At 39.2% G+C, this 26539-nt stretch overlaps 1 protein-coding gene across 2 annotated transcripts in view; it reads right to left on the bottom strand.

Moving 5' to 3' along the window:
- CWH43 (cell wall biogenesis 43 C-terminal homolog) overlaps positions 1 to 26535 on the bottom strand; it is a 31893-nt gene extending 5358 nt beyond the window's left edge. For both annotated transcript variants that reach the window (XM_065837209.2, XM_071807480.1), the window contains exons 1-15: positions 26303 to 26535; positions 25326 to 25517; positions 21156 to 21276; positions 20852 to 21006; positions 19299 to 19500; positions 18281 to 18369; positions 16129 to 16383; positions 12337 to 12462; positions 9791 to 9870; positions 8456 to 8561; positions 6048 to 6183; positions 4722 to 4871; positions 2322 to 2466; positions 1595 to 1656; positions 396 to 551 (exon numbers count right to left, since the gene is read on the bottom strand). In XM_065837209.2, coding sequence (XP_065693281.1) covers positions 396 to 551; positions 1595 to 1656; positions 2322 to 2466; positions 4722 to 4871; positions 6048 to 6183; positions 8456 to 8561; positions 9791 to 9870; positions 12337 to 12462; positions 16129 to 16383; positions 18281 to 18369; positions 19299 to 19500; positions 20852 to 21006; positions 21156 to 21276; positions 25326 to 25517; positions 26303 to 26345 — 2018 coding nt within the window. In that variant the 5' untranslated portion in view covers positions 26346 to 26535. The remainder of the gene's footprint in view (positions 1 to 395; positions 552 to 1594; positions 1657 to 2321; positions 2467 to 4721; positions 4872 to 6047; positions 6184 to 8455; positions 8562 to 9790; positions 9871 to 12336; positions 12463 to 16128; positions 16384 to 18280; positions 18370 to 19298; positions 19501 to 20851; positions 21007 to 21155; positions 21277 to 25325; positions 25518 to 26302) is intronic.
- Between the last annotated feature and the right edge of the window lie 4 nt (positions 26536 to 26539).

The following is a 26539-nucleotide window of genomic DNA, read 5'->3' as shown; positions in this document are numbered from 1 at the left end:
TATATATTGTATTTTATGTTCTAAATAATAATACATTAAGACCCCGATCTTCAAAAGTGCTGAGAAACATGGGCGATGTCTCATCATCTACAAAATGAGTCACCATACCACTTGGCAAATATCCCTATCAAACAATCTCAGAAATTAATCACCTGGGTGAAAGAAGCATTACCTTCAACTTACGCTATGACACAGGAGACTGATTTTTCCCAAGGCACATGCCAACCCAGTGGAAAAAAATCTGAATCCCAAACCAGAAGTTCTTGCTTCTTAATCTTCTGCTTAGCCTGGTAATGACCAGTGTGTCCCACTTCAAGAACGCTTTTGTTCCGAGACTTCTCTTTTACAAGATGTCATGTACCTAATCCCCTTAATTTCTTATGAGATACACTGACCTGGGATTGAAATGGATGTCCTCGGGAACTTGGCTGGGATCAGTGACAATTCTGTCATTATCAATATAGCTATCCAAGTCATCTGGGATCCTAAATTTGGCCATCTGGACTTCTGAATCACTTAAGCCAGCATGAGATATGCGGGCATAGCCCAACCTATTGGATACAAGAGTTAGTTTGAAAAAATAACTCAAGGCAATTTCACCACATTCTTAATTCATGTATCTTTTTTTCCAAGAGTTATTATTTAACCTATCAACCTAACTTCATTTATGTGAATCTCGCCTTCAAAAACCTTAAAGCACTCTGTAAACACAAGCTTCATAACAAAATGTCATGAGTAGAAAAACTGAGAAAATTTGACAACAAAAATAAGTTCTAGATGTAGAAACCTATTTTTAAAATTAGTTTTAGAATATGCATACTGGTACAAGATCACCAACTTTTTTCATTGAAGAGATTCTGAAATTCAAGAAAGGAACTCAGGCATCAGTGGAATGAGTAATGAGAAAAATTAGATTGCAAGCAGGGGTTTTGTTGTTGCTTATTTTTTTCCTACTCAATACTGTTACCTAAGACAGCTATCTAGTTTACTGGGTTTACTTCTGTGAAGACTGCAGAATTTGCAGTTTATTCAGAATAAACTGAATTCCATTTCGGTACATATATCACCAAGAGAACGATTTACCAGCAACTTGATATTAAAAGATATGGAGTGCATAGGTTCCAGCAGAGGAAAGTGCTTCAGTGTGGGCTTACACAGTTAAAGTTTCCACTGAATCCAGCATAAAGTTTGGCTGGATTAGATCAGCATTTTGCTTCAACAAACCCTACAATCATGGTTCAAAATTTGTATCTTCTGTGTCACATACTAATTACGGCTTAGTCTTCACATTTTAGAATGAAGCTGCAAAGACAGAGCTTTGGAAAAAAGTAGGTTTATGTTACCAAAGCAGATTAGATCTGAAGGCTTTTGACATAGAAGGATGAAAACTCTAATACTGTCTTTGTGAATGATATTCAGAAATACACCAATTCATCCTGAGATGGATGTTTCACATTATTTCATGATATATCTAACTGTCCATACATAATTGTTTACGGATATAACACTCTTTCACAATTACCTAAAGAAGAGTGTAAAACTGATTGTCTTAAAGATGTTTAAAACTAATGAATAATGATCCACTTTAGCATACCTTATAACTCCACGATACATAATATAGCTACACCATCTGTCATGATCTGTACTGTCAATATCCTACGAGTGAAAGGAGAAAAAAAATAAGATCAAGAAAATAAGGCAAGCTTTCCTTATGGGTAGGCTTTAAATCAGTATCAGAACCAATGTGTAAACCTGCTACAGAAAAATATTTTGCCTAAAACATTGTAATAAGGTAGAAAGGTAAAACCCCACTGCCAGACAAATTAGACAACATTTTTACATTTCCTGACAGAAAATGGAATTGCAGAACTCACTTTTAAAACAAAATAATAACAGAATTAGAGGTTGGAAGGGACATCTAGAGGTCACCCACTATCAACCCCACACTCAGAGTAACTTCAAGAAGGTTTCTCAGGGTCTTATGCAGCCAATTGCTGAATATCTCCACGGATGGAGATTTCACAACTTCTTTGGGCCTCTGTTCTAATGCTTGACAACCCTAACTGTGATTGTTTATTTTTTTCTTCTTCTATTCTCACTGACATTTCCTTGTGGCAACTGCTGTTCATTGCCTCTTGTCCTTTCACTGTGTAACTCCACCTTCTCTATAACAAGTCATGAGGTAGCTGAAGATTTTATTTGAAAATGTGCATGTATTTTCTTAAATGTCTTTTTCCAAGTTATCCATTTGAAATATTAAGCTTAATGTTTCAAATACACATTATCTTTAACAGCTAAAAGAAGCAGTATTTTTACATTACCTGGACATTTCCGTTTTCTATTAGTTCAGTATAATCTCTGGATCCAGGAGCTGATGTGATGTATCCTAAAAATACAACTTGCTTATTGCTAGTCTTCAATAGATTTGAAACAGCTATAGCCTGGAGTTTTCTGTCCAAGTCCTCTCTGAAAGAAATGGAAAAGAGTTTAACATATGTATGTTTTAGCTCAGAATCTTTTTTGCTATAACATATTCAACCACAAATGAATCTGACATCTTTTTTTATTGCTCGGTATTACAGAGTATGAAAGTTTATAGAAAGCTCACTGATTCAGAATGATCACTATGTTTGATAAAAGCCACATGGTCATGGTAGATGTAATTAGGATTCTCTTTCTAACCATTATAGGTACAACTTTTTCTATTATGGTTTTGTTTTTAATACTGATCTCATCATTAGGAAATGTGCATGTAAGGCTTTGTCTCTGCCTGCACTTGAAATGTAATTGTGCGAGCAGAGTGGTGCATAACAAAGAGCTCCCATGCTAACAAAACTTTTAGAATGGACAGATCATGGTTAAAAGAAAAAAATCTTAAAGTCTGGGTCACATAATTGATGAAACATAACTTAAGAGCTACATCATCCCATTAACACTACTTAATAACATTTGGCAGGTATTCTGTATCTCTTTAACAAGATTTACACAACAGTTCCAACGAGACCAAAAGTCACAGTGTAAGTGGAACCTGGTAAAATACTGCATTGGATCCTGTTCCCTGTCCTTGGATTTGTCATAACATAATGTAAATACAGTTCTCTTTCTACAATTCTTCACGTTAATAACTTTAAACAGCTGTGCAGAGGGTGTTTTCTTCTGTATTTTGATAGACTGGGCTAAATACCATTGAGAGAGGGAGCTGATTTTGGAATCTGTAATCCCAAAAGAAGACAAGAATTCAAATGCTACTGTGTTTCCTAAATAGCAGAAATTGACTGAAGCAAAGGCATTGGGGAGAAAAAGCACACACTCAGGAGACAAAAAACCCCAACCATTTAAACAGAAGTCTGACCTGGGTATAGGTGAAGTTGCCTGCTCAGATAGCTGCTACTTCTAGAATCACACCTTTCTAGAAGTTGGGTTCTTTTAAATGACACAGACATGGTTACATTTTGAAAAGTATTTTAAAAAATCCCTAGTCATGCAGTGTATATATAGCTTATCTCATCCTAAGCAGCAGATGAAAAACAAAACAAAAACAAGCATCTGTATGTGCCATTTAATTACAAATTCACTCATCTCAAAACACAATCTAATTGTAATTGTTTCCCATGTTTCTCCACCTATTTTCTCCTTCATCTTTATCTCATCTCTCTGAGGGGCAAATACAGAGCTATTTTCTTCTACGCCAACAAACAGTTTATTGGAGAAACAAGTCTAAATGATCTGTGTGAGGCACAGAATGAAATTCTTTTCTGGAGTTCAGCCTAGGAGTGGTTTCTGACAACTATATATGTTTGATAAAAGGGAAATCTGTGAACAATTTGCATGCTTGGTGCACAGCTTCTGCACAGGGGAAGGAAACAGGGAAGCTCAGTATGACATAATGAGAATTCCTACTGCTTTCTGAGCAGCTTCTTTGCGTATTATATTCTGCACCCAATCCATAAATTTGCTTCTCCTTCAATTATACAACATACAAAAAGTCCAAATCTTACTACATAATCACAAATATAATATTAGATATTGCAGCAAATGAAACAGAAAATACAGCTACATGAAGCATCACAAAACTCTCCCTTATTAGTATTCATTACACACAAGTAATCAAGGCATTGTCCCAAAGAACTGAAATATACACCATAATCTTTTCTGTCACATATTTGAGTTATTGGTATATTTCTTCCTTTCAGAATCCAGGGATCAATTTAGATATTCCAGTTTCATCTAGTCAGAAGGACAGTGAATAGATATTTTTGTTGCTTTTTCAACACTATTTTTTCTTGGAGTTTTCAGAATTCTTACTTTTTATTTTAATAAACATCAATTGTCCATTAATGCTACCTAACTGTAACTATAACCAGCTGCAGTTGTGGAATGTAATAGATCTGTTCCACATGCAGAAAGTCAGAAGCATGCTATCCTGCACTGAAATGTATCTGTAGCCCTATTACGTGCTGTGGTTTTGCAGAACTATGTATCTCTAGTAACTCAGATATTAGGTTCAGCTGAGTGTTGGGTGACATGTTTGTCCATTTAAAATAATTATTCAAAAGTTTAAAACAGTAGCTATGTCATAGAATTTCCTCCAATGTGCCTTCTTAGAACAGTATTACAGAAGCATATTTTAAAAGGTACAAAAGAAATCCCAGAAATTCACAAATTACAATTATGTTACATGGCTTTACACGACATAATGTGACAAAAAATAAAATACACACTCTTCATTTCCAAAGTGGGCAACAACAAAATCAACCAGTTTCCCTGTGAAGTTGACAGTCATGGAGATGGCAGGTGCAATCTCTCCCTCTGGAGATGGAAGGAGGTGATGGGCAGATTTTACAATTGGATACCTTGATAGCACCATAATCCTACATGAGAAAAGGGAAACAGTTACATTTCATAGTTCACAAGCATGACAAGTGTGAACCAAGCAGTTAAATGTGAGCAAAAGACTAATGGTCACTGAACTCAAACCATCAGACCAGAATACAAACCATCTCTAGCGGACTATTCTGAATCTAGGTTTTCCTCTAAAATATTACTTAAGTACATGTCTAAAAATGTATTGTCAAATTCCTTCCTACACTAAGAAATACGATCCCACGTATATGGATTCTTACACTGAGCCTTTCAAAATCTCTATCCTCAGACAAAACAGAATTTTATACTACCAGTAATTAAAATGTGTTTTATTAGAAGTAGAAGCAGGTATAAATACACCTTTAAACCAGGAGATTTATCAACCTTTCGGCTTCTGTTTGGAATCAAAATGATTTTGGGTGAGGTTTTTCCAAAATATTTCCTGAAGAAAATTTCTGAGAATGACTCTTCTGCATCACTTAAAGACAAAGGCTTTGGAAGAGGAAAGTTACTAAATTCCCCTCACATACGGAAAAAATTAAATAGCCATTGCAACATCACTAGGAAGTTCCATTTGCCACAGAGATCTGCATATCCTCCTGGAAAAAAAGCCACATCATAAGCCACTATTTTCCAGAGGGCAAAGACATGCAGCTGCTAGTTGGTTAAGCACTGAAGTAAAATCAGACACAAAAAGTCAGGTCAAATAGACATGCACCTTTCTATGCCCATTTCCCACTATACAGCCCAAGCTGGATTTAATTAATTAAACATTTCTATTAACTCCAGGTGCAGTTACATTTTTGAACTGCTATCACGTTTTTAAGTCTGAAATCTAAACTTTTCATAGGCTAAAATAATGAGAAAAGCAAATCAGATATAGTACGTGGAATGCCAGACATCCAACTCTGTACATCAAAGGGCAGGATGTCATTCTCTGCATCACCACAGCCAAAGTAGCGTATGACCAGGCACCAAAAACTGATCATTTTTAACAATGAGAAAACTTAATCTGCATTGCACTGTAATGAAAGGGAATCAAGGCACATTCTTAAAGACAAGCCCTAACAAGTCATTACGGTGGTTGTTATTCCAGTTATTCTTTGCCCGTGTTCTAATGGAGTTAATATTGGGTAGTGTATTTACATATATTTACTGTCACTGTGCATATAAAGATGACTCACCCCCAAGTGTGATCTCTTGTGCTTGGACCAAAATCTGTGTAAAATCCTAGTCTTTCTCCTAGCCACATTGTTGGATCATTGTTTCCAATGAATGGTTTAGAGGCATCACTCTCTATAATAGTGATAAAATCTGCACCTAAAGTGGGGAAGAAAAAATAAAATATTTCCAAATTCATAGCTGTGACCTATACATGTGATTTATAAATGACTACGTAATGTAATAATTTCTCTTTTGATTACACAGGGACAGACACAAGCCCTTCAGGAGTCAATTGGGGCAAATCTTTCACTGGCAACAAAATCATGCCCAAACTCTCAGTCACTGCAGGCTACACAGCCTCAGCAGGACAGACACTTAGTGTCTGTATGCCACAGCACCTCCCTGGTGCATAACCAGATGCACGTGAGACGGCACAGTCCAGCTGGTCTGCACATACCTAGTGCAGAGCATTTCAAAAGCATTAGACATAATGTGCATACACAGATGAACAGCACGGTAGCAAGTCTACTGCTTTCAACTTGATGAACAAGCACTACACAGCACATCTGCACTTCATGTACCAAATCCCATTCTGCTCCAAAGGGTCCCATGCAAGAGGGAGCAGGTGGCTGCTGCCAAAACAATTAATCAGCCCATAGCAACCTAGTGTCAGCCACCAGGCATGGTAAGAAAACGGTTCCTAGCTCTAGTGAATTGTTGACACCTCACTTTCTCAGGGCACTGTGGTCCCTCCCTGTTCAGATGCTGAGGTATGGTTTTGTCAGGGGAACATGACAGGTCTTCCTGTATTTTAGCTGCAGGATATAGGAAGAGCTATGTGGTCCCTCAAGGAACTGGCAGCTAAGGAAGACCTGCCCATGCCTGACGGAAGGTGGGAGTCTGCAAGCTGGGCACGTGGCTGAGCCATCCAGGCTCCGCTTCAGCAGCAGGTCGATGTGGCTGCAGCAGCAGCAAGTGCTCCCCTCTTGCTCTCCTACTCTAGAAGGCAGATGGAGTCACCACTTCATCCGCAGCCCTTCTGTAAGGAATTAAGACCGCTCTGAAATGTCTTATTTAGCACTGTGAAAGCCATGCTAGCAGGGAAAATGGTAGCTCAGAGTACTTTTAAGTGGATTCCCAGATTTTTGCTTCTACATCATAAGCATGTAAGCTGGCCACGGAAACTATGACTGAACCCATCAAGAGGGCTTGATCTTGCCTCCCTGCAGGGCAGACATGAGTTCCAGTCACAAAAGCCATGGCATGTTGCATCTTCACTGTTCCAGCTGAGAGAAGATCAGCCCAAGGAACTCACACCTCTGCACCTCTGAAGATAACCCCTATGCTGAAGAAGCTGGCCCTTCTTTTGTGGCTCTCAAAATCAGCTACTCTTCTTTAGCAAACAAACCGTTTAAGAATCTCCAGCTTAACTCTGAATGCATTGATGCATTTCCTGGAAATTATAATGTGGTATTTTATGTAACAGCATACATGTAACATGAAACTCTAGAATACTGTTTCCAGCAATTAGGAATTAAGATTTATTCATTTATATTTTGGAATTTGCTGCCTTTTTGACTTACCAATTGCTTCTTTTAGAAGTGATACTTCATTTCCACAAATAAATGCTCAGCAGGTAATCTCTTTTTCTAATATTCATGAATTTAAACTATAGGTAACAGAAATAAATGCATTCATTACAGTTAAAAAATAAATACGCAAAGATTAAACAAATACCCAGACGTGGGTATTGACCACTGATCAATCCCTTTCAATGCACCCTGCAGCAGCACTAGTCTTTGGTCCAAATTCTTCATTTCCTATAGCTAATTTTCCAATGAAAATCATAGCCATGAGCAACACGTTAGAGACTCTTCTTTACAGTACAATCGTGACAACTCAACTAGGCTACGGTCACTCATTTTCTTTCATAAATTGCTCTGGCTCAGTGATGGGAACACACTTGTCTTTCTCCCCTGTACACCTTGTTTAGGGCATCTTAATTTCAGACCCTTTAGGAATTATATAATGCTTCACATCTGAAAAAAAAGACCAGTTATAAAGCATTAAATTTTATCTAAAAGTATATTTATCATTATTTCATTTATGTAAAGAATTTCTCTATAGACAAGGAACTCAGCAGCAATATGAGGAAAAAAAATCCAAATAAGAAACAAAATGCTTCCTCCAACCAGAAAACTCTCTAAAATACATGAAAAAATTATCATCTCTGCAAATGGATTTTTAACAGAAGTTATTGTATTGGAACAGCTCACAAATTCAGGACAAAGCCACTAAACACAGGTTTTTGTGTTAATGTGTTAATTCTTATGTTAACGGGTACTCAGTTACCCAGCAGGTGTTCTTGTTTGTGTCTCTTCAGATGAACCTTCTCAAATATAAATGAAGTGGGAAAAAAAATTGTTACCTGTCTGATTAAGCAAATCGGCTGATCCTTCCAAATTAGACCATCCGTCATTGTCATATCCAAATCTAAAAGGCCAGATCATAGCAGAGAAGTCTCTTTTTGGAACCTCAAAAAAATGAATGGAAAAAAAAGGTACAATTTGACTTTCAGGTATTATACTTTCGCAGTCAACAACACTGGATACATGGTGCCATAAAAGACACGCAAGAAGAGATGTTTAACCAACACATTTTCCTAATGAAAACCTGCTATTAACAAGAGGAGAAAAGTCATCATAGTTAAAATGAATTTGTACAAGGAACAGTAAATAAGTGAACATGAAAGAGATTACTAACTTTTTCATCTAAGAGGGACTACCCACTTTTTTCCACATTATAAGGTAATAGAAACCCAGATGAGTTCTGAAAAGAAAGCCAACTGTGTATGTCTGTGTGCACGTGTGAATACACACATGCGTGGGGTGCATACACACACACACACACAATTTCCACTTAGCTCTCATCACCTTCTCTGCCTCTTTTCCTGCATTTGTCGTGAGTGAATTCTCTAACAACAAAAAAAAAAATTACCAACAGGAATACATATCAAAAGCAAGTTTCAAAGGACTTTTTCGGAACTGCCACCAAAAGAAAAAAGCCTAATTCATAATTGCAACCAACTGCATCAATTAAATTAAATCATTGAACAGAAAAAATGTTAATTTATATCTGATCAAAACAGATCTAATATTAAATAAAAATTACTACATAAGCAAGCAACACACTTGGACAACTTGTAAGTCATCTAAATGCTAAACTTTGCAAGCATTAAGCATCTTAATCTTAATTGTTATCATTGCAATACCTAATTTTTTGCCAGACAGAAAACTGGAATCTTACAATTTTTATCTAATTTCCATAACTAGTCTAAGTCAACCAAGTTTTCAGAGAGGTCAAATGGAGAGCTATAAATATAAAAACATAGCATCCTTCAGCTGGAATGAACCTCAGGCTGCTAACAGCATTGTCCAGTTAAGTTTTGAATAAAATTCAAGTAAACTCATTTATAAAAGTAACATTCAAATTGAATATATGAGGCAAGCATCTCTCAAGTTTTCAGAATGTTTTTTTTTTTCCTTCATAGCAGCACAATAAATCTCCAAAGACCCAGACACTTCCCATGTTCAATGTGAATTTACAAATTAAAGTTTTTGCATCTCCATTTCTGCATTTATTTTGCTGAAGACTAGGATACTGGTACAAAGAGTTCTTCAGCACCAACCAACACACCTAGAATACCATACGCACATTTTACTGCATATTTGAAAGTTATCACTTTCACAAACGCACTACTCACCCCTTGCCCTAACTTCTTCTGGTAAGTTTTATAACGTAGACCCAATCCAAGCAAACCAACACCAACAAACAGCCACAATACTTGAAACAGAAGAATACAGAAAAGTTGTTTTTAAAGCAAGAGAAAATAATGTTATTATTGCAGTCAAACAGAACTGGGTAAACCGTCATTGTAAGATATACTATTCATATAATGGGAAATTAATATATTTAAATTTCCATCTATGCCAGTGATAACACCGTTTCAGAGCAGTGTACTGAAGAGAGTCTATGCACATGCAGAATACCTACATGTATGCAGATACACTTACATTCTCCAAAACATAACAGACTGAGCAGATAAAATATACCAAAACTCCTTGGAATATTTATGTAAAAATGATGCCTACTGAAGCATTCACTATGGGAGATAAGTAAGAGCATCATGTAAACATTCCAGTGTTTTCCTCTCTGTGTTCCAGGTATGCATTTGTAGCCTATAATTTTTATTTTGTATTAATACAATGTGTGCAAGAAAATTTTGTTTACTTCACAAGCCTTTAGATGTCAGAAAGACGTAATCCCTGCCAGACCTCCAGAGCAGTCCTTTGACACATTATTGGAAAGGCACTGTAGCTTCAGAGAATCCCAGTCCAGCTCTCCCATTGCTCCTGTAGCCTTCCAAATAACTACAGTGGACACTTGAGAGCTCTCAGGATTTGGCACTTTGTAATTTGATGATCAAACCCCTCTGCAGTTATTTCATTTACAACGTGGCGTAAGGTATCTACAATGATTTCAGGAACTCCAGTTTATTATTTCATAAAATCTTTAAACAGATATGTAATTACTTTTATGCAAGTTCTCTAGAATAATTTTGTGTAAACTTTAAATAAATTTTATCATGGATTATGTCAGAAGAAAATACATGCTCTTTACGTTAGTAAATGTCAAGCAATTTCATACTCTGCAAGATGCAAAGGTGCTTGAAGGGGAAGCTGAGAAACAATACAATTCTGGGCATGATGAAGAAATACAAGAGTTACTGTTGTAATGTCACAAAATCAGCTGAGCTTTACTGTGCTTTCTGACAGACAGAATTTTGAAGTATTTACTCCTGTGAAATGTTTTTGAGTAGTAATATTTAAACCACTTGCACTGGTGCTCACATTGCCTCTAACATACAAACTCTCAGGGGCCAAGTTCCTCTGGCCCCTGAGTGTGTAGGGTGAAGACCTTAATAAAGATTTCAGAAACAGCCCTAAAAAGTGGTGAAGCACTATTGTCTTCAGTTTTCAAATGTGCCAAAATGAGATATGCAGGTAAGTGATTTGATCCAGAGTCACAGGGAAAAAAAGAAGATGCAGGAATTTGAACCTTCAGCGTCCTGATCTCTATGGGGTTAGTATGCCTATTTCCTTTACCAAAATTCACAATACTGGCAGACTTTTTCCTTAGCAAAAGTAATCTAACAATGGAAACAAACCTGAAGCTCAAATATAAGAAAGATGGGGACAGACTTTTTAGCAGGGCCTGTTGCAACAGGACAAGGGGTAATGGTTTTAAACTAAAGGAGGGGAGATCCAGGCAAGACATGAGGTAGAAACTTTTTCACAATGAGGGTGGTGAAACACTGGCCCAGGTTGCCCAGAGAGGTGGTCGATGCCCCATCCCTGGAGACATTCAAGGCCAGGCTGGACGGGGCTCTGAGCAACCTGATCTAGTTGAAGATGTCTCTGCTTATTGCAGGGGGGTTGGACTAGATGACCTTTGAAGGTCCCTTCCAACCCAAACTATTCTATGATTCTGTGATTGTAGAGAAATACTTGAATTGGATGGATTCCAGAGGTTAAAAAGCCAAAAAGCAGTAAAACCTCAAACATTTTAATTTCTCTTCAAAGCCTAAGGAAAAAAGTAGGCCTCATACATATCATCAGGAAAGCTGAGATCTCCAGGCACAGCTCACAGGGAGGAGATGAAAAAGGTTTCCTGAGGACAGGCCTGGTCTGAACGTGTGGCACGATTGTGCAGAGATGTCAGCACAGAAGATTTTGCAGGACTGCCCCCTCACACAGGAGAAGTGTCACGTTATACAGCAGCTCCTGGGCCAGCCAGCTGATGCGGCCTGGTAAAGAGTGTCACACTGAATGGCTTCAAAATCAACATACCAAATGGGCTGAAAAATCATTCATATCTTTTGTATACACTTCTAATAAATCCCAAGATCCAGAGACAGCTCCCCCTCAACTGCCAAAATGAAATCACAAATGATGCCAAATCCATTTTTACGTTTTCTTTTTTCCCTGGTTCATTTTTTTGGTTTCCATTTAACTCATTCCATGAGAAATAGCCTCTCTCTCAACTGTAATCATAATGAAGCCGCTCCTCAGTAAGACTATGTCATAATTAAAACTGGAACTAGGGCAATACCGACTACAAGCCTAGCTCTAAAACTAGCACCAAACAACCATTTCTAATATACCTGAGCAAAACACTCCACTGTGTTACTCTTTTTCCTCAGACACTATTAATAGAGTCAGGGAAGAAAGGAAATAAAATTATACTTACGTAGTTTAATATAGTTTTTACTCTTTTTGAATAGTGCCTTTTGGTTGCTTTTCACTTCAAAGACAGAGCTAAGGTCCTTCTTGGGTCCTGTTAGAAAGTCTACCCCAATACATAACATGATAAACCCTGTAAAAATATAAGTCATTAGCTTTTTCATAGAGCTTTAACATATTAAACATTGCTCAGAAATGCACCATCTCTAAACTCTCAGCTGTTGTGTTACATTCAACCTTATGGCTCCAACAAAGACAATTCAAAGCACAAACACAGATAAATCCCATACTCAATGTAGTAAAGCAGGCAATATGAGATTTTCTTGACAGAGAAGTTTCTACTTATCATGGTCACAGTATTCACCTCACCTATGTCTGCAGCACTTCAAAAATTTTTAATTTACATTGTTGTGTTTGCTGACATAAGCATTGCTTCCAACAAAAAGAGCTAGTAACGCTAAACATGCCACTAAGGATATTTTAAAAAAATTCAAGTTAGGAGTATTACAATAAGAATTAAAAACTAAAAGGCTAATTAGAATGCCACTAAATGCCTTTTTCACACAAAAATAATGAAGCTCAATATTGTATTGTTTGTTGTGTTTTGTTTTTTCAAATAAGCTGCTGCTAAGATTTAATACACCTGAAACAGCCTTAATAAGCCTGTTTTGTGCTGATGACTGAAGAGCAGAACTAATAGTAAAAGTATCCAGCCAAAGACCCCTTCACATTAGGTTCTCTACTCCAGACTGTGGTGAGCTCCAAAATACAGGCCACCTTTGGGTCTTTCACAATGGGGGCTGCTGCCACTAAGGCTGCTCTTGCTCTTCCCTTGCAACCCAGCAGCCAAAGGATCGTGACATTACCAGACACTTTCCTGGTCCCCAGCATCAGGCTGCCAATCAAGCAACCCTCAGAACCTGTCTCATTATTCACTATGGAAACACAGAGATATTTTAACTCTGCTGGTACTACTGGGTTCCACTACTGCACATTTTATCAGGTTTCTTCTGTCACTGAAATATTTGCTTAAAGCCATGTTTGCCCCTCCTCCATTCATGTACTGATTGGGAGAACAATAAAACCCAAAATATTTTAATCCTTTCATCTGGGACAAAGTAGCAAATCTTGCAGCAGACCCCCTCACCTCTGTGTATCCCAACACCAACTTCCACAGAACCTAGAGCACACTTAGCCAGCACTCTCAAGCAAAGACTGATTTGCAGTGGAGTTTCAGGATATTATATCAAAACGGCTAGCACACCGTAGGAGAACTATGCTAAAATGCTTCCAGGCTTCTATTGAGGGCTATGACTCTCAGCTCAGCCCAGTGCTTTCAAAGTTCAGTGGAATTAATTTAGACAAGAGCAATTAAGTTACACCTACATACTACAGAACCTTAAAATAACAGCTTGATGAAAAAATACATTGTTGGTTGTAGATGTCTATTATCTTTGCAGATGACCTGCTCTGTCACCAAGATAGAAGTAACACGTTTTTATACAGGAACTACAAAAGTAATTGCTCAACAGTTTGTTTTAAAAACAGTGTAAGCACACTGCAGCAGGCTGGGAGGCTGGTTTAATGTGGTAGCATCTTATACTCTTGAGCTCCAGAGCCAACAGAACCAGCTGTGCTTCTTAAGAAGAGGCAACTAAGCATGCCTGTAGATATATTCTAAAAGCTAGTAAATGACTTCAGCTTACTGTTGCACTGCACTGTGAGGGTATCTTTTCAATAGGTAGTTCAGACTAACAATACAAGCTCTTTTCCCAACCCTTATGAGCTAAAAGATCCAATCACCCACAAAGAAAACATAATTAATTGGATTAGAGCTTTGCTGGAGAAGGTGTATGTCCTTAATATCTCTGTGGCATAGTTAATAAACTATAGAAGTCAAGCTTTATTTCAGAGGTATAGCTGAGGATAAAATAACCGTTACTCAGTATCTTCTTATTGCCCTTACTTGTTACACTAGTTGTAGTGAAGTTTTCCAAACCAGGAAGCTGGGTCTAGCGCAATGGAGAAGGAAGAACACACAAAACCCTTCTCAAAGGCAGACTGATTAAAACTGTGAAAGCTGATGGAAGACCAGGGATCTGACCCCTCAGCATCATGTTACATCACAGTGAAGCGGCACAGAAGTTTTGAATATAATGATCTTACTTTCATTGTCACTTTCCCTGGTGCGGTTCCCTACCCAAACTGTGGCAAGAGAAAGGCAGGATATTGGACAGGAGGAGAAAGCAAGAAATAGCACTTGCACCTGAAATAAACCAGAAGAAAACAAGCAGTTTGCCAGAAAGCCAAGCTGTAAGGGAAGAAGCACAGCAACAAATACACAATCTCATGGTATAATTTGCAAATCTTTGATAAGCAATGGGGCAGCCATCAAAAAGAGAGAAGCTGGATTCTCAGATGGAATATAAACTCATATAGCACCATCAGCTGAGATGGGTTCAGGTCACAGTTCTCTTTCCACCAAGGAGAAACTCAGGGCCATCTCTGTGTTACTATCCAGTGATCACGTCAGTGAATTAATCACAAGCGTGTATTTCAAAGGAAGTGAGAAAAGAATTTGATGTAACAGCTTGTCTTTTGTCAAAGCATTACTCAAGAAAGCAATTGACAGTCCTCTACCACATGCTTTCTTCATATAACTTCAAAAAATCAAATTAAAATAGCTGAGATTACTGTTTCTGCGGACTTCCCGAATGCTTTCAGAACAAAGAAAAGTGCAAGACATTACAGGAACTCTCCTCAAAACATGATAAACTGAAATCCTGCACGTAATTGGTGTAATATGTGGAACACATGTGGAGACTAAGAAACTGATTGCAAAGACATTTAGGAAATCTAAAACCATTGGAGCAACAAGTCAAGCACAGCATTCATTAATTTTTTTCAAACAAAATAAAGGATAATGCCTCATATTTTAAAGTGTGCCACATACTTGGCCCAAGACAATGTTTGGCATTGTTTAAATATAATTACTGAAATATGGTATTGAAACACATTAGTACCTATTAAGAAAATAATTGTGGAGACAAAACCAGAAAGGGTTGGGTTCATTTCCACCTCTCCACCTTCATCAAGGGATCATTTTGCTAAAACTTTTGTATTTGCTCACCTCAATTCTTCCTCGTTGTCAAATACCTGACAATTTCTTATCTTCCTCTCCTGCTTGCATGTTTTTGACACCGTAGGCTTATCAACATTTCTCAAAACACAGTGGTGTCCACAAAGCAGAAGGTAGAGCCACATGGAAATGAAGCTCAAGTCTCAAGTGCAGATTAGCTAGATCAGCAGGGTGCTGTGCTTTGCTCTTCAGAGTAGGGCTAAATAACGCACTGAAGTGTGTTACAGTTGTAGTAACACAGCCTTCAGAAGCCCCTGAGTTTCCAGAAGCTACATTGCCATCTGCAGTATCATACTGTTATCTCAGGCAGCCAACACACAGGTGCAGTCACACCCTGGACCACAGTGCAGCCGTATTCTTAGGGTGACTGATTAATAGATCTCTTTCTCAGTTGTGTACTGAGTTATCAGACTTCTGCCTTTTGTCATCTTCCCTCGAATAATTCCATTTTCTGCCCACATGTAAAACTATTTCTAACAGTAAAGAAACAAGTAGATTATTTTTTTGATGTCTCACTTATTTTCTTGTAGAAACTCTTATCATAGGAAATCAAACAGGAGCTGCGCATTCAGAAAGACTATTTATAAACTAGATACATTTTAAGCATCTGTTTGAGTCTCAAGCAAACATATTTGTATTTGTTCATAGTCACAAATGTACCTAAAAGAAGATGAGAGCTTTCTCTAACGTAAATTCCTCCAGGTACAAATTTATAAGCTGTACACCATACACAGAAGAATAATTCAAGAACGTAGGTAAACACGGCTGTACTCATGGCTTTCCCTGGATCCAGACAACTGATAAAGCGTCCAGCCAGCTGAGGCCACACACACATAGTAAAGGCAGCGAGAATGTTGCCTGCAACAGCAGCACTCCAGGTGTGTAAATAAAGGAGCCCAGCCGAAGACGCTAAACCTGTGCAGGGATAGAAGATAATAGGTTAAGTTACAGTCAAGTATATTATCCGCCACCTTCTTTTTCACATTGTGACTAGGAAAAAAAGAGAGTCTGGGAAAGGTAACTGTGCTTTGCAGCCCTGAGAACCGCATCACTAGAAGCACAGTTATTCCCAGTAGCCAAAGATTTACTTTTCCCAATATCTTACTGTCTTAAAGATTGCATATTCAGCTGAAAACACTGCAGCAAAAAGACAGCAAAGAAACATTATCAAGAGCCAAAACTGAACAGTTTTTCTTACACAGACCTCTCCCAGCACAACAGAGGGATGATGCAGTTTTTAAGAGGTTAACAGGTCTGCCTGTCATGAACTTCCTTTAATATAATATAGAAAGAACCAGACATATTAACGTGAAGAGAAGGTATCTTTCCCCAATCTTGTCTCCTTTAGATAACCATATAATGGCCAAGAAAACAACTATTATTCTTCTACTGACTGTAAGATCCTTGATTTACCACACTGTCTTTGACTGTGATGGGATTTGACCCCAAACAGAAAATTAACAACTACAGAAACTTTCTATAACAGGATAACTTTGTTTTAAAACTTTATTGTAGGTAAGAAAATGTTTATTTACTTTCACATTATGATAGCAAATGTATAGAAACATTTTAAATTACTCTTCTGCAGCAAGATTCTGAGCATTTTGGAATACAATGCTTGAATCAGCTGAAGAACCATTCTGTACTTGCTTCAAATTAGCAATGTACGTACATCACAAATGAAATGCTCATACTCACATTACAGTTTGCACACAAATTTCTTAAAACTAACATCTGCAGCAAAAGGTAAATTATTTGGGTAACTGATGGTTTAAACATTGCCACCTCTTGTGCCTTTATTGTGACTTTCCTGATATTTGGTATTATATTTTGGTTCCTGATTAGTAGAAACTCAGTTTGCACTAAGTATCTTTTCTTCAAGGTCGTGGAAAATTATTTGAAACTGTTGGCTCTTAAGTGCTCCAAAAGAGAAGGTGAACAAGAGCACGGACAAACATAACTCATCATTTCCTTTGGTTTCTGCATTTTGATATGTCTCAATTTATTATTAAACATTTGTAGGAAGTACTGCTTTGTCTTCTTGATATAAACATCTGCAAACAATTAGATAAGGCAAAAAATTAAGCAGATTTATGTTTTTATTAAACAGCATTTACACCACTAAATTTCACTCAGATGGGCCAACAAATTAAAGCAAGCTGCATCCATCCATCCATCCATTCTGAGAAGGTATGGAAAACATGTCTCCACAGTTCAATAGCAGAATTATTTCCATCTCCTCCTACTTGCTCCACAGCATAGATATACCATTCTCCTGAAAATGGATGTCCAGTTTCAGCACTTTAATCCCTCTTCCCAGCACCCAAGATTCACTGTATGCAGATTGATTCATGGATATATTGATCCAGCAGAACTGCTTTGATGTTCATGTTATTTTACTGCCAGAGGTTCCTGACACCTAAGGAGACAGGAAGTGAGCTTGCCTCTGGGTGAACTGCTCATTAAATTACAAGGTATTGTACCTATTGCACAATCGAGGAGCTTGTGTCATCTCAGCCCCATAACCCCAGATGTAGCCTTACACAATGCAGACAGTGAGAACTGAGAGGCTACTCATGTGAAGAGAACCTCAACAGGGGCTGTGAAGGGAACAATGGTGCTCTGCAACGGCCTGGACATTTGGCCTGTAACCTTTAGTCCACTGGTCAGACATGCATACTGCAGTTAGTGACAGAGAAAAGGTTGCTTTGATTAGCAATTGAATTTTCTGAGATGTGGTGTAGGGTCACAGGGCTTGAGTAAAGGGAATAGGATAACAGAAATGAAAATTCTGCTCAGGATTTGCACCTACCTACAAGAAACCAGGCAAAAGTGGTGACAGAAGACCAGCTCCAAAATGAAAGCATCAGTCCATGAGCCAGACCCAACAGAACTGTACCTCTAATACAATGAGGAAAAACAAATCATACTTTAATGCAATTTTTTAAACACTTGGCATTGAAAAAGAACCTTCTAGACGTACAGACAAGGATGCTTGGCAATATTTTATATTCCTTTTATTTTAAACAGAGCTCAATTTGAGCACAAACTGTCTTTACTTCACACTCTGCTAAATTTTCTCCCCTTTACTGGACATAATATCCAATTGAAAATAATGGCAGTTCATCATAATGAATGAGTGAGCCATATTCACTCCACTGAAATACTAGGCACAAAACGCAAAAATAACTCAGAGAAAACGAGAAGGAGGAATCCATCCCCAAAAGAAATATTTTCTTCACGTCAAATAGGGGATCTTACAGCATCTAACATTGCTATTGGTATTGGGTAGCTCTTGTCTACACTACTTCCAAATTATTAACTACCTCACCTGGTGCTACAGGTAGCTGACTCAGAATAACTAACCTGGTCTCTTTCTAGATTTTTGGATTCCAGGTGAGCAACACACAGCATTAAGACTGTGGGAAAGGCAGGATGTGTGGCTCCAGCCATGCAGATGATAAAGGAAGATCAATTCTAACATGACCATCTGGATGGTCAAAGAAGAAATTCCTTTACAAGTCCTTAAACCTCAGTCCTAATTTAAAAATGGGTTTGCAATGTGGCAAATCAAGTTTTTCATTGCTGAAATAAAAATCATGCTGCATTAGAAAATTTTAAGATTTATTGGTTTAGACACAATGCCCAGAGGTATCTGAAATCAAGAATGAATCCACAAGTCCTCTGTGTGAAGTACCTTGTACCCACTTTATTCTATGTAAAGTACCTATACCATCATCTGGTTGAGTTTTAATTTGTCACTGAAAGAGCAGTAGCTTTTGATTACTGTTTTGTTTAAATTATCATAATAATAATTAAAAGATACTTACCCATATGGATTAGGATCCGGACCTGTATGGGGATGACCACTTACTGCCCATCTAGAAATTAAAGAGACTTCCCCAAATATCCACAGGGTGAGGAACAGGAGGCTGCCAAAAGCAACCCCTGACAAAAGCCAACGAGGGTGGGAAACAGTCTCTTTAACGGCATTACCAGTTTTGTTTGCTTCTTGCTTCCTCTCATCTCCACCTAGAATAAGAATAGAAATGTAGTTGAGAAAACTGTCAAATCCTATTAGAAAGGGTTAATGTGAAAAAGAAACAGCCAAGATCACTAAATTACCAGAATAAATTACTGGCTCAGACAAACACTAGCTTATCTGATCATTTGTGGAAATCGATAAGACAAAAAAAGTCTCTGATAACATTCCTATGTCTGTCAGGAAAAGCTACTCACCTTAAGTGTACAAAAATGGAAACCTGCCCATATGATTATTCTTCATAGTACTGGAATTTAAATAATTAAATTGGCTTTGAAAATCAGCAGAAAAGTTATTAGAATTTGTTCAGAGGATTCTGTTCTCTGTAACTCTAAACTCTGATAAGAACAAAACCCAACACTTTGAAAGAAGCCAAAAATAAACTCCCTTCCTTCTCCTTTTTCCGTGCACTTTAGATCCTCTCTCATCTAAGGAGAAAACAGTGCCTTTAATTGCACAGATATATTGCTTTGTTATCTGGGAAGAAGACAGATTCCCTTCCTAATGCCCTGCGGTAGATTCCCTTTCCAAATTATGATGAAAGCTTGGGTTTAATTTATGTCACGCAATGCAAGTCTACAAACAATACACATGATACCAATTCATACCTACTTACACGCAGATAAGGTCTTGTCTTTCAGTTAATTCATTCAGGTTATACTGAGAAGGAAGGAACTTCTGAGAACTTAACATGAGCTGCCTTAGCTAACTAAGCCAACCTCATAGTCTTCATTGGCAATACTACCCTCAGAGTTTCCCAGTGTGCTCAGCCTGTGCCACCCACACTGCTGTGTACTCTGTCCAGACTCTCCAAGAACTCAGACAAATTTTGACCAGGACAGCTTGTCTACTCTTCTTATTCTTTCTGTTTATTTTGCCACATCCCCAGTTTTGTCCTGTTGCCCGTTCTCTGTCAAAGAATATGCACTGGCAAAGAAACTCAAAGAGCAGGCTGAATTAAGAAAATAACAAATACCACAGACTTTTCATGTTGGAATGAGGACAACCCAGTCTGGTTTTATTGGTCTAGGTTATGCCTTTGGTTTACTGTCACATTATAGATACCACAATTAGATGGCAGTTCCAACACCATCTTACTACAGCTTGTATGAGTTGTGCTATCGATTCCGCCACGTTAGGGATAGATGGTTTCTCCCACAGTAGATGGTAGAAACCCCGTGGTTTCTGAAGTCTGTAATGCTCATGCATCAGGTCTGAAAACAGACTGTACCAGAGGGAGTGTGGATGGGGTGGGGAAAGAATCAGAAAAACCTAGTGAGATATAGATAAGTATACCTTAGTATGTTTTCCTAACTGCCATCTTTGCTGTAATATGCTTACCTGAATAAATTTGCTCCATTGCTGCTATAAAACCAATTATCAGTATGACAGTATTGGCAGCTTGTGAGCTCCAGACTGGGTTTAGTGATGTGTACCAGATGCGAAGAACAAGGAGCATTATCTTGCCTAGCATGAAGCCCCATATCCTGATGAACCTGTAAGAATTAGTTTTAGAAATACTGGTGCATTTGAGAGAAAAAAAAAAAAAATCTTAAATTCGTGGGAAGGAAAAAAAAACCAAAACACACAACTTTTTTAATATAAGGAAGTGCCAGTTGACATCCTATCAGTATGAAAAAAATACCTTTGTAAACTGTTTCCTGACCACCACGTTACTGTTTGAACCAGCAGTGAGGTAGAAACACCTGCAGCCAAGATGAATAGTCTGATTGAAGCATTTGGTGCCTGGTATGATGCTAAGCTTCCTACAAACAAACACACACACATACAGAGGTTGCTTTAATGGGCAATAGACATCAGGTAATAAGGATTTTCTATGCATTAGTTCAATCTTGTCTGTAATTTGGATGGCTGCACCATTCATCTGAAAACACAGGACACTAGACATTTTTAAACAAACCAAAGAAATGTAGGTATGGATAGAAACTGGGTATATACAACATTATAGCAGCTACCATTTTTAGGAAAAAAAAATAACAGGAAGCAATTATCCCAGTGATTGCCTCAATTTGAGTATTTATGGTCATTGACTCCATAAACAGGACACATGGATAAAATATCTAAGCATACAGATAGTCCTCAACAGCACATCTACATAACTCAAAAGCTGTGAAAGTGCACTGGGGCAAGAGCCATGTTGTTTTAGAAAGAAGCAGTCACCATACATTGCACAAGGCAATTGCCTTGGTGTGTGTGAACAAGGTTTCCTCTGGCCCAGCATTTGGAGTCAGAGGAGTCATTAGCAGCCTGTGTCACTCCCCCAGTCACTGGAAGAGACCGTGCACATGCATCTCTGTCATTTTCCAGGGCACAGTGATCTTGCTTTTATCACCAGTTTTAAACACTGCTAGCAGGTTTGCAATTCAAGTGACAATGGGTCACACACATTCTTTTAACTTCAGTCAGTGTGGCAAATTCTGACCCAGAAACAGGGACAAACAGCAGGAGAAGCAACATCATTTTGCTACCAGCCATTTGCTAAGTGAGCGTGAGTCAAACCTGAAGAGACATTAAGCAAGGGAGGCCAGAGAAGGAGCCACTGATTTTCGCAATGCATGCTAGGAACCCTCCAACTGTCTATTTGCTCATTCTGCTCAAAGTAAAAGGTGGAAAACTTAGAGGAAAGATGGTAACATGAAATCAAGATGTAGTGAAGATGTTTGGGTAAGGACTTCAGCAGAGATTGCACGTACAATGCACACTGATTTCTGTTGCTCAATTGTGCTGAAATCTGCAACTCTGCCTCTTCAAATCTTTCATCACTTGTGCTAGCCAGATTAAAGCTTGCGTGGGTTTGCCTGCTAACAGCAGACACACCTTTTGCTGCTGCGCAAGTACACCCAAAATGTGAACACACCTATCCAAATTTACTGTGTATTGTCTGAAGACATAGATTTGAATGGACACTAACACAGGGGTAGTTCATTGTTGCTGATTTGTTGTTTGTTGTTTGTTTGTTTTTTTAATAGAACACAAAATCAAGTAGTATGAATGGATGCAGAAATTAAAACAAAGGTTTCAGAGAAAATAAAACTTCCTGAAAAGGCAAAAAGAAAGACAGTGATGACTAAAGGAATAGTCTTTCTTTCAAAATGAACAAACAAACAAACAACCCTCAAAATATTCTGGTTTTAGCTAAGCATGAAGAATTCCCAGATTTTTTTATTGTGAAATTGAAGACTGAATATTCCCAGTGGAATGAGGTGGAGCACACATGGCATAGATTGTTCTGCCTGATTTTGTTCAACAAGCCTCAAAGGTCGAGGTATAAAGAAGGAAAGAAAGCACAAAAAATTGAGGAACAGGAGACACAGGAGCACAGCATAATAGGACAGAAATAATTTAGAAGATAGGATGAAGCAATAAGAACCAAGTGAATGGGAAGTCATAAAGCCCGGTGCTGCCTGTGCAAGGGCATCTGGATAATTTGAGAACCCGCAGTAGGGAGGCAAGTAAAGAGTGAGATTTACCACTGGCTGCTAAACATCTTGCTGGAGACAAAGAGGGTGAGGAACATGCTCTTACATCTTGCCCAAATGCTAATGCTCGCTATAGGGCAACAGGTAAGGAGAATAGAAAGTATAGTAGAGAACACTATGTAGACTTGTCAAGGGGTGGACAATACTTGGAGTGTCTGGGAGATGGAAACAGCAAAGCAATATGGTGACTATGGGAACAATTCCTGCTCTGGCAGGAACGAAGGGGAGGTCATACCTAGGAAAGGCTGAGGGAAGCTGGGTCTCTTTCGTTTGGAGAAGAGGAGACTGAGGGGTGACCTTATTAATGTTTACAAATACGTAAAGGGTGAGTGTCAGGAGGATGGAGCCAGGCTCTTCTCGGTGACAACCAATGCTAGGACAAGGGGTAATGGGTACAAACTGGAACACAAGAGGTTCCACTTAAATTTGAGAAGAAACTTCTTCTCAGTGAGGGTAACAGAGCACTGGAATAGGCTGCCCAGGGAGGTTGTGGAGTCTCCTACTCTGGAGACATTCAAAATGCGCCTGGACACATTCCTGTGTAACCTCATCTAGGTGTTCCTGCTCTGCCAGGGGGACTGGACTAGATGATCTTTTGAGGTCCCTTCCAATCCCTAACATTCTGTGATTCTGTGATACCTACATACAGCAATGCTCAGGTTAGCCCAAAAGTGAGGGTGAGCACAGCTTCAGTTTCCCCATGCTCTGGGGTCCTTCTCTGAGCACCTCCACTAACACACCCCTTCCCCAGATTACTACTGAAGGTGCTGGCTTTCTGTTTGTAGTTAATATCTTCAGGAGCTTGTGATTCAGGTGAAGCAAACAAGCATAAACCAACAGATTTTACATACCATTATAGGACTGTCATCGCTCTTGTACTTAGCAGAACAAAAATCACACACATTTAAGCAATCTCCATCTCTTCTGGCAAAGTGAACTAGTAAACATAGCAAGGTAATCTGAAGGATTTTTTGTGACTGTGATATCTGAAGGAATGCAGGGTGCAATTTGAAATGCTTACACTCATTACTAGTTTCTAAATTAACAGATCTTGTAGAAAACAATGCACTGAGCACTGATGCAGAAAGCTGAAGTAGAAGCCTCCTCACTGAAAACCTTATTGAAAGCCAACCAAAAAAGCATTAGGACGGTTATGACAGAAAGAGTAGAAAAATAAAAGAACATGGTAAAAACATGCTTCATCTAAACTGGTGAAACCAATGAGCTGTGTTCAGTTCTAATATCTTTTAGAGATAAAAAACAAGAATTATTTTTAAAACTAAAGTCATGTAGTGAAAGTAAGTCAGAAGATACTGTTCTGTCTTCTTCCAATAAAAGAAGATGATTATATGGAAAGTGATTCTCTGCTTATATTGATAAATGAAGAGCCAGGAACTGCTGCTTTTGAAACAGAAGCCAAAAGCTGCTGCTTCTGAAAGACATCAGTTACCAGCAGCATTTGCCCTGATCGCAGGACAAAGACCTTTGTCTCCTCTGAGTTCATCCAGGTGTTGCAAACTCATTAGTAATAACTTGATTCTGAATGTGGCTGTAGCTGCCCAACCTTTTCCCAACAAACTTCCAGAAAATCAACAAAAACCAAGACTTGCAACAGTCAGCTGAAGACCAAAGAGGGAATCCCAGCAAGTCTTGGTTTACAGGGGAGCATGTGGAATGGGTAGTGAGGCAGTTTTATCTTGAATATAAGATCAAACTTTCTTCCTGTGCAACTGACAATATGAAAGTCATCTCACAGACAGGATGAGCCTGCAATCTCATCAATATGCTACAGGCATATAGACATATTTAACAACAACAACAAAAACATATGCTTTAACAAAATAAAAACCTGGTTCAGAAAGTAAGTCTACCAAAAAGAACATATTGCTCACCGCAGATTACTTTTATAATAGCCCCAAGCTGTTCTGTAATGTCTTGTCTCTGCTCATTGCCACGGATACAAAACTGCTATACAAAAGACACCCACTCTGCCTATCTCTGTGCAGTGTCAAAAACTATTTTCCTATTGGGCACGATTTGTATTAATTTAAAAGCTTCTAGAAATAATAGTGAAATGAGATTTTACTTTAATTATGCAGTACTGGTCTAAAAACCAACACAATGGATGGAAACAATATTCCTTTGACCATATCTAAAAGCTTGAGAGAAAAAGAAAAGCATGACTTCGAGGAGAGCAAAAACTTCTTATTCCTGTCTCTTTTCAGAATCATCTTAATTTTGAGGCCATTTGAAATCTTTATGCTTATGCTTTGATGCCCAGATGGAATCTATAACTCACTATGGTGCATACTTACCAACCATAGTTAGTCTCAGAAAGGCTAGGATGTACTTGTTGTTAGCCAACGTCCAAAAAGGGGCAAATATCAATAATACTGGAGAAAAGAAGGCAACAGCAAATAATTCTAGGCCCGTGAGTGCTAGTGTCTGAAGAGGGAAGTAATAGATCATTGGTGGCAGTGCATGGTAAAGAGACCAAGAAATGTAGCCTAAAAAAAAAAAAAAGAGGAAGAAAGAAAAAAATCATAGGTCTTCAACAGCATGGTTTCCTGGAGATTACTTTAAAATATACTAATTTATACTTCCAAAGTAGAATATCAAATGTTGATTAGCAAATGTATTTGGAAGTAGTTCAAGTAACAGTAGCCACTTTCTCTGAATAAACACTTGCTATTTCAAGTTAAATAAACACATTTTCCCGGGATCAGAATGAAGAGAAGAAAACAGCTCTTCATTTGCTCAGGTAGTGGTTCCTACTTGGATGCTCAGCGCAGGAGCGCTCCAGCTAGGAAAGGGCTGGGGTTCAGAGGGAACAACGCTGGCTACATAAGTAGTCCACCTACAGTCTCAGGGCTCCCCGAAGCCAGATCAGTGTCTAACCGCTTCATTCCAGCAAACCGGAGCGCGGCTCTCCCCTCAGGACACCTGTCCGGGCACACCAGCTGTGCTCACCCCTCCGCGCTGCAGGAGATGCCGCCAGCGCCCGCGGGGACCGGGCTCCAGGAGGCCCTTCGGCGCTGGGACCCCGCTCTCCCCGCTAGGAGAGCAAAAAGAACCCTCAGCAGTGACCGCTGTTCGCTCACTTTCAGCGGAGGAGCTTTCCGTCGTCTCTCCCCGCGGACGGCGAGCCCCAGGACACGCTGCCGGGGACGCCCCGCTACGGCATTCCCAGGAGAGCCCCCCGCAGGGCTCCCAGGCGGGGCTGAGGGAGGCTGACCGGCACCTCCACCGCGATCCCGCACAGCCCGCCGGCCCCAGCAGCGCCGCTACCTACCCAGCAAGGTCTCCGAGAGAACGGCCCTCCACAGGGGGAACATCGCCCCGCGGCACCGTCCGTCCCGGCTCGGTGGGCACTTCGCCCGGAGCCGACGCCCGCGTGCGGGGAAGGCGCTGCCGCCCGTCCCGCCTCACCCCGCCCGCCGCAGCGCCGCCTGGCGGAGCGCTACGGTGCGAGGGACGTCTCCAGGTCACCGCCACTCAACACACCGGCCTTGGCCCGCCTGCCCTCGCT

This window comes from Patagioenas fasciata, chromosome 4 (assembly GCF_037038585.1).
Source record: "Patagioenas fasciata isolate bPatFas1 chromosome 4, bPatFas1.hap1, whole genome shotgun sequence".
In the NCBI taxonomy this organism is placed as follows: Eukaryota; Metazoa; Chordata; class Aves; order Columbiformes; family Columbidae; genus Patagioenas; species Patagioenas fasciata.
Note: the sequence above shows the minus strand (reverse complement) of the source record. Positions and strands in the feature narration are given on the sequence as shown.